This window comes from Grampus griseus, assembly GCF_964374135.1.
Source record: "Grampus griseus genome assembly, chromosome: X".
Lineage (NCBI taxonomy): Eukaryota > Metazoa > Chordata > Mammalia > Artiodactyla > Delphinidae > Grampus > Grampus griseus.
Genome location: NC_138999.1, coordinates 52,292,782 through 52,301,198, shown reverse-complemented (window position 1 = coordinate 52,301,198; position 8,417 = coordinate 52,292,782). Strand labels below are relative to the sequence as shown.

At 45.5% G+C, this 8,417-nt stretch overlaps 2 protein-coding genes across 4 annotated transcripts in view; both read left to right on the top strand.

The window, feature by feature from the left end:
* Positions 1 to 1,833: 1,833 nt before the first annotated feature.
* Positions 1,834 to 2,025, top strand: LOC309839358 (uncharacterized protein; the record flags this gene model as incomplete). Its single annotated transcript, XM_082681104.1, has 1 exon — positions 1,834 to 2,025. One exon carries the CDS (start codon positions 1,834 to 1,836, stop codon positions 2,011 to 2,013), a length of 180 nt encoding a protein of 59 aa, XP_082537230.1. The 3' UTR covers positions 2,014 to 2,025.
* Positions 2,026 to 2,108: 83 nt separating this feature from the next.
* Positions 2,109 to 8,417, top strand: part of ARHGEF9 (Cdc42 guanine nucleotide exchange factor 9) — a 195,238-nt gene continuing 188,929 nt past the window's right edge. For 2 of the 3 annotated variants that reach the window (XM_082681101.1, XM_082681103.1), the window contains exon 1: positions 2,114 to 2,245. In XM_082681101.1, coding sequence (XP_082537227.1) covers positions 2,237 to 2,245 — 9 coding nt within the window. In that variant the 5' untranslated portion in view covers positions 2,114 to 2,236. Of the gene's footprint in view, positions 2,246 to 8,417 lie in introns of all 3 variants that reach the window. The other variant, XM_082681102.1, reaches the window with a different exon arrangement.

Below are 8,417 nucleotides of genomic sequence, written 5' to 3'. Positions count from 1 at the left end.
CTGTATAAGTTAGTCCTGGATTTTTGAGGGCCAAGGAGCCTGCTGTATTTTCTTTCTTTTTCTGAGGTGAGGGTTCAGAGGTTTCACTGAATTCTCAGATAGGTCTAAGTCCTCATGTGGCAGAAGGGAGATGGAGGCCCGTAGAGGGGAATGGAGTTGCCCAAAAGTCATACAGCAAGCTTGAGGTAGGGCTAGGAGTAAATCTGAAAACTTCCTTTCTCTAGTCCAGGGCTTTTCCCCAAGTTTCGGACACCAGGTCACCAACACAGAACAGGGAAGTGATTTCAAGCAGACTGCAAGTTTTGTAGAGGGTTTTCCACTGCAAAGCTGTCTTCTCTTCCTAGTACCCAGTATGCTGGAAGAGTGCAAGCGGTAATAGTGTAAAGAAACCATAAGTAAGAAAGGAAATCTGGGCTTCCCTGGTGGCGCAGTGGTTGAGAGTCCGCCTGCCGATGCAGGGGACACGGGTTCGTGCCCCGGTCCGGGAAGATCCCACATGCCGCGAAGCGGCTAGGCCCATAAGCCATGGCCGCTAAGCCAGCACGTCCGGAGCCTGTGCTCCGCAACGAGAGAGGCCACGACAGTGGGAGGCCCACATAACGCAAAAAAAAAAAAAAAAAAAAAAAAAGAAAGGAAATCTGACCTGCAAGTGCAGAGATATCAGAGAAAGACAAACATAATTGGATTTTGGATAATTTGTTGAGTGTCCTTGTGGTTCTGTACACAGCACTGATTTGCTGAACTTATATAGCTAATTGTGAGTAGCCTATAAATACTTAGACAGTGGCCTAAAGGCATCGTTGCTTCCTCCTTGGCCCAGGCTCCAAAGTGGCTGCAAAGGATTCCTTTTTCCCCCGTTCCTTTTCCCTCCTCCCCACCCTTTTTCCTTCCTTTCCTCCACCGTTCTCTTTCTTCATCGTCGTATCCCCCTATTTCTTCTTTCTCCTTCCCATCTTTCCTTTTCTCTTCCTCCTGCTTCTCATGGTCTTCTCCTCATTCCCTCCTCCCTCCCTGCCATGCCCTCTCCCCTTTGGCCCCTTATGTCCGATCCCTCCCTCTTTCCCAATCCTTTCCCTCCTCTCTCCCCTCATCTGCATCAACCCATCCACAACATGCTCCCCACCCCCACGCTAGAACTGGCAGCCAGGGCCTCCAGCTGGGCTGGATGAAGCGGGCCTGCTGGGGGAACCGTGGGTTCTCCGATTGGCTGCCGCGGGTAGCACGCCAGCTCAAGTACCGCCCCCCGGCGAGTAAACGCGCCTCTGCGGCACCTGCTATTGGCCGGCGGGCCTGTCAGCAGCCTGGGTTGTGCCTCACGCAGGCGCCGGCAGTCGCTCGGAGAATAAAAACGTAGTCTTCGCATTGGGGGGTGGGGAGAGGAGAGGAAGAGAGCCAGCGAGGCAGGGATCGAAAGAGTGGCTGGCAGCCGGGAGCTCCGCGAGCAGAGAGAGCGTAGGAAAGCGAGCGAATTAGGAGTAGGGGAGACCGAGACTGACCGGTAGCCAGCCAGGCAGGTGGACGGACGCACCCCCGGACAGACAGACTGAGCAGGCGCCGGAGAACCTCGCTCTGGTTCCCCCCGCCTTTCCCTTTGAAAGCCAGGATTTTGCCTTTTCCGTGGCGCCCGAGAGAGAATGCTGGACTCTGCCGACTTCAGCGCAAGCTAAGATTTCTCAGCTAGGGAAGAAGGATCAGCTCAGTTCTGAGAAGGGGGGAAGCAAGCACCCCTGTCCCCATTCCCCCTTCCCCCCCTCCCATATCAAACTCGGGCGCCAAACCCAGCCCTTCCCCAACCACCCGACTTCCTCCTCTCCTTTCTAGCATGGTGGCTGTATGGACAGTCTGACAGAACAGAGACTGACATCTCCCAATCTGCCGGCCCCCCATCTGGAACACTACAGTGTTCTGCATTGCACCATGACCCTGGATGTGCAAACTGTAGTCGTTTTTGCCGTGATTGTAGTCCTCCTGCTTGTAAATGTCATACTCATGTTTTTCCTGGGAACGCGCTGAATGGAGTCCAGCCACCTGAGCTGTTTCGAACTCTCGTTTTGATTTCATCCCGAGAACCTCCAAGGAAAAAAAAAAAAAAAAAAAAAAAAAAAAAAAAAAAAAAAGAGAGAGACAGAGACAGAGACAGAGACAGAGACAGGGAAAGAGAGGGAGAGAAAGAGCAAGCTTTCTTACTCAGGGGGGAAAGCGTTTTGAGCTTCAACATGGCCTCGCTGTGATATGTATGACGTTGGTATATTATCTCTCCCTAAATCTTTTGTTATGTCTTGTCTTTTAAGTATGCCTGTGAGTGTAGTTGCTTATTGCTTGAGTAAAACTGTTGATAAAGAAATGCTTTCTATTTATGTGTGCATGTGTGTGTGTGCATTCTCCACCTATGTGACGTTCATGAAGCAAGCTCTGTGTCCTTACACAATGGCTTTGCTGATTGTGGTGTCTTGTCAATTCGTTTTCTTTAAAACTACCTTTAAATTCCATCACAGAATTTCAGTCAAAATTTCTCTCTTGCCATCAGAAGCGCATTTGGGTTTGTTTGGGGCAAGGGGGGTTGTGGGAAGAGTATGATGAATTTCTGGCATCTTAGGGAAAACAGTATTGCACTAGATGTTTAGAGGGAAAAATTGATGCAAGGAATGAATTTAGGGAGAATGATTCTTCAGTCTCTAATGAGAAGCGAGAATTTGGGAAGTGATGTGGTGGGGTGCGTTGTGCTGGCAGTTGGTGACTGTGTTCTCTGAATCTTAATTTGCTGTACAGGGTTTACAATTTCCAATTTGGAAAGAAGCCACCTTTAAAACATTTTTTAAATCATTAAATGTCAATTTCTTTGGAATCATGGAATGGGGTATAAAAACGTTCTCTGATCTTTATGAATTAGCAAGAGAAGACATTGACAGTAACTGTTTGGTTCTTTTTCCCAAAGATTGTACCTGTGAATTTGAGTTTGGGGATTTTCTCTGTATGTCCTCCAAAAAACAACAAAAGCCAGCTCTCTACCTACCTTGGGAATAATGTATTTAGATATGCCTCTTTGGGGTAATCTCATTTGCAAAGATGTTCTTGAACTACATTTTAAATAGAACTTGCTAGTGCTAATGAGAAAGTGGTTTTGTTTGCTTCCTTGTTTGTTCTTTAAAATCAGAAGTCTTTCTAATTAGAAGGTTTCCATGACAAAATGAAAGTATGTATCATGCTAAATTGAGAGTTTTGAGCACCCCCCCAAAAAAAAGTCTGGATGGAATGGGATGAAAGCTCTGGAAAACATGAGCTAAAAGCAGCATTCCAATTTGACACTTATTTGCATGTCTGTATCTGGTGGTAGTGGTGGTGGTTGCTGTTAATATTGCTACTCTTATTATTTGTATATTTCTGTTTCCCCTAAGAAAGCTCTTGGCAAAGCCAGGAAAAAAACTGTCTCTGATGCCAGCGTGCATAATACCCCTCACCCCCCACCCACTGATGTAGGCAGGTGTTCTTCATTCTGTTTCTTACCTGACTTGAAAGAGTGCCAATTATGTCTCATGTAGCAATGAATCAGGGCACATACACATCCACACACATGTTCCCTCTATACCCATGTGGGCGGCTGTTCATGAGTGATGTGCAAATCTGCTGACATTGTGCTCTCAAGTTCCATGTACTGTTGTTCAGACTCTTTGGAAATGACTTTGAAGGCTGTGAAGGGGGCTCTTGAAATTGTCCTGACCTCAGGACCCAAAGAGTATTGTTTTATGGCTTTAGAAGAGGTTTTGAGCCTCAGGGTGTGCTCTCAATGGTTCTGTGTGGGTGAGCAACTGATTTTTTAATTCAGTTGGTACCATGGTGTAAGCATGATCTGGGAAGTCTGCTGGCATTCACTCTTATTATTTACTCTTTAGTCCCTTTGTGGGAGCCCCTGGGTTGAACTAAGAACTTGTTTTTTGCAAAGAGAATCTAGTGAGTCCCTTTCCCCATCCCTCCCTGCATTTGCTCTAACAGTATTGTCTAAAGTAAACTGATATTTTAGCTGGGCACTTTGTTCTGAGACAGTGTTGGAGAGTGAGGAAAGGCTCTAGGATGGGCAGCTGCAGACCTTGGTCCTCTCTGTTCAGTGACTGTTTGACATTGAGCAATTTTTTCCTCCTCAGTAAGTTTGGGATTCCCTATAACACTGGCATTTGGGGATGGTTGGACTATGTTCTTGCCTTCTGTGATTTTGGGTGTCCATAGGCAGTTGAAATCAGAGGCTGGTGAACTGGAAAGACAAGTGAAAGGCAAATGAAATGTTAATTAAGGGTTGATGGGAGTGGGGAGGGAGGAAATATCTGTTTGCTGGTATCTGGAGAAACTTAAGTTTTATCTAAGAGATTTTTTACCTAGTTACATGGGAAGAAAACTGGACTACAACAATAGAATGCTTTTTGATTTTTTCCCCCAAGGGGGAAAGGGTTCTCCAAGGCTGGTCTTTGAGCCAGGTTTATGACAAATTATGTGTCATGAAATGCCACAGCCTTCACCTCTGGGTGCCTGACAGACCCTTGGCAGAAAGCCTTTGGGAAGGTATGTGTGTAGGTTGTGTGACAGTATGTACGTGGTGGGTGTGTGTGCACACCCTACTCTGTGTGTGTATGTGGGGGGGGAGGGGTGCACACTCCTGAATGTGGATGGGGGTTGGTTGTGCTAGGAATGAGGAAAAACAGCAGTTTCACAGTTCTGAAAGGCCTCCTTGTGCTATGGCCTATAAGGATTTGACTGGTGCCAGGATGGATGAGTGTCCCCCATACCAGCTTTCCCCCTACCACACACAGCTTCAGAGTAAAGGGGTGGCTTGAAAGAGCCCTTTCATCAGTAATTTAGTTTGTGAAATGGGTAAATATTTTTCAAATTAACTTATTTCTAGGCAAATAAGGGGATGCTGCTAGCCAGATGGCAGGCCACCCTAGAGCAGCTAAAAGGGAGTTTAGGGAGTAGAGAGCAGGGTGACGTTTTACTTGTGTGAATCCTAAAGGTTTGGCATTTCTACTTCAGACTTCTGAGGGTATGCAAAAAGAGAAAAGAGTGGGAGAAAATGAAAAATGCAGCTGAGAGGAGTGGAACACTCTGCATTTTGACTTTTTTTTTCCTTTCCTGCCTCTTCATCTTCCCCCTTCTAAGACATTCCTACCTCCCTTGATATAGCCTCCTCTCTCTCCCCGACCATCCCTACTGTAAGTGGGTTAGAAGGAAGAGGGCTTTTCCTCTCTGATGTGACCCAACTATTCCTGACAAAGTTCCTTGTTCCCTTTCCTCCTCTCTGACTCCTTTGTAGAGGATAACTTTTTGCTACCAGCTCAAGAATTTTGGCTCCCAGCTCCCCACTAGGGGATTCAAGAAAATGTCCTCAACCAGTATCCTAGCAACTCCTGCATCATTCAGCTCCTGCTGAGCTCCAGAGCCCACACTTTAAATGTCCAGGCACCAACGCCTCTGGAGCAAGGGGGAAGCTGGCAAGCAGGACTTGAAGAGGTGCTTTTGGGGAGGGGACAAATAGAGAGCAAGATCCTCATTGCCTGCAAAGACCTAGAAAACATATCCACAGAAGGCCTACAGAGCTTAGCTGCATCCCAGCCATGGGACTGTTTATTGGAAGGCTCCTGGGTTCAAATCCCTCTGTAGTCACCGCCTTCTCCTTAAGATTAAATGAGCCATTTCACAGCCTAGCTTTAGTGCAAGGAGGTCTGCAGGCCCTGAAAAATATTTTTGTCTAACCATGCCTTTTGGCTGACACAGGGAGGCGGTGAAGGGATAGCGTGGTGGGAACAAACTGAGCAGTGCTTTACCCCCCACTGAGACAGGCTCTATCTGTCAGAACCTGTAACATCTGCCTCTGCACTGTGCCCCAGTTTTGTTTGTGGCTAGAGAACCCTGCCCAGCCCAGCTGCAGTGTGGAATTTGCTTTTTTTTGTTGTTTTATTTTTGTTATTGTTGTTTCTATGTTGCTGGTCTCTGAATAGTTTCCAGCTGAGATGGCTGGGCAAATTGGAGAGGCCAGTTTGATTACTGGTTTGGTGAACAGGGCTTGGGCCCTGACTCAGATTTTCTCATCCACTTGTATGTTTGTGTGTGTGTGTGTGTGTGTGAGTGTGTATGTGAGTGTGTGATTAAGTTGCTAGGGACCTGAGGGATCCCAGTGAGCCTTTGGGTGAGGTGCTCTTCTGCCCTATGGTGAGGCCCAGACTGAGAGTGCTTGGCTGTGATCAGAGGAAACACTCTGGCAGTTGCAGGGATGCTGCTAAAGCATGTCCTTCTTTTTGCCTCTGTTTGCCATCTTGGCCTCTGCTCTCCTTGGCCTGTGGAGTACTTGCTCTGGACAGAGACATGATTGGGAATTGAGCCTGTTCTCCAAAAATAACTGCCTCCTCAGAAGACCTCCCACAGACCATCTGGCTTCAGTCCCAGTGGCTTTGCCCCAAGAAGTGGGATGGAGGTGGGGAATCTTAGACTCTTGAGCTCTTATTTCTAGCTCTGCAACTTGTTTAGGCCAACTGAGTCTCTGGCTTTCCTGGAATCCTTGATCAAAGCTTAGCTCTTCTCATGTCTACCCAGAGTATTTCCTGTCATTAGGTGGGTATAGATACTCAAGAGTATTTGGTATGGTGCTTTGCCCTGGCACCAAAGTACTGAATGGAAAAACTAGAAGGGGGAAGGGTCTAGTGGAGAGAGAAGACTCAGGAAACAGTCCAGTAATGACAATACTAATAATCCCTTGTCAGTGCATGGGCCTATAGGGTTTACAGAGAAATTCCATATCTTTTCTAATTTTGAGCATCACATCAGCCTTGTGAAGTGGATAGGGATACTTGTTATTCCTGGTTTTACAGATGAGAGAAGTAAAAGAGAGATTGGTGGGATGGGACAGTGGGTCTGCCTTTCAAATGGAGAGTGGGAGAGAGTCAGAGTTGATCGTTCCCAGCTAGTGTGAAGCTGAATGGAGTCAGGTGGAAGGGGAAGAGTGTGAGTCACCCCTGAAGTCATACTAGCTTCCTCAGCTACTTGCTTTCATTTTTAGTGCTCTTTCATACCTTTCATTTATATAGCAATTTTGCACAGAATTCTTTATTCAATAAAATGTTGCCTTTTAATCTTGAATATACATCAAATAGTTCCCTTTAGTCTTATGAAAACTCACTATTTGGGATCTTCAAGGAGAAAGGCAGTGTGAATTGGTGAAGTCTAAAATACAGAATGTTTTGAAGGAACTACAGTTTTCATACAATTGTCCTTCCTTTTAAAGAACTCTAATTTTTCTATATATATATTTTAAATGTGCTGCCCAGAACTGATCATGCTACTCCAGGTGCCACCTGATCAGGATCAAGTACAAAAGGACTTTGATCTGTCTGTGAAATATTTAATATTGCAGTCTTCTACTGGTTCTCAATCCTCAGTGAACATACAGATCAGCTGGAGAGTTTTTAAGTACCCATGCCAAGTCTCCACTCTGGGAGATTCTGATTTAATTATCACGGGATTGGTCCCAGGCAGCTTTTTTTTAAAAATTATATTTAAGGCTCCCAAGATGATTCAAACATACAGCCAGGGTTAAGAGCCTTTTGGGCTGTAGGCACAAAGCCTTTGCTGTCTAGTCCAGTCCTCTGTGCTGTTGTGAAGTTGGCCTTTTGAACCAAACTTCAGGCTTTTTTGAACCAAACTCATTGAATTTTGTTTGGTTGATCCATTACCCTAGCCTTTTATGGTTTTTTTTAAAATTTTGCTTCATTGTGCCAAAACTTAGCAGTTCCTTCTAGCATTGCATCAGTTAAGCTTATTTTTTTGGTTGGTCTATTCTAGCGTTTGGCATTTTAAATTTCTTTCCCCTTAATGCCATGAAACAGATTAGCAGTCTCTTCTAGCATTGCATTATTTGAAAACTGAATAAGTATCATCCAAGTTGTTGATTCAAAGAAATGTTTAATATAATAGGGTTAATGCTAGCTCCTCTGGCAACTCATCAGAGCTGCCTCTTGGAGTTGGAGCTGGTTACGTTTTGTGTATATCTGGTCAGCCAGTGCAGAATCCACTGGGTGCTAACATCATCTATCCTGTCAACATGTTCATGAGGATAATGCGGCATGATGGATTTGTTGTATGTTTTGTGGACATCAGGATGTATGCTAGTTTCATAGCGATCATCTACCAAGGCAATGACCCTATCAAAAAAAGGAATATGAGTCACTTGGCATCTTACCCCTGGTAAATCCTGTTGCAGGCTCCAGGGTTCCCTAAGTTTTTCAGTACCCCCAAACCATATGTTTCCTAATTGAGTCCAGAATTTGCCTGAGGGTCAGTGCCACAACTGTAGGTTTTGTGTATCACTTTCTTTTCCCCTCTTTGGAAAAGCGGGGCATCATAGATTTAGCTTTAAAAGAAAATATTTGGTTATATGT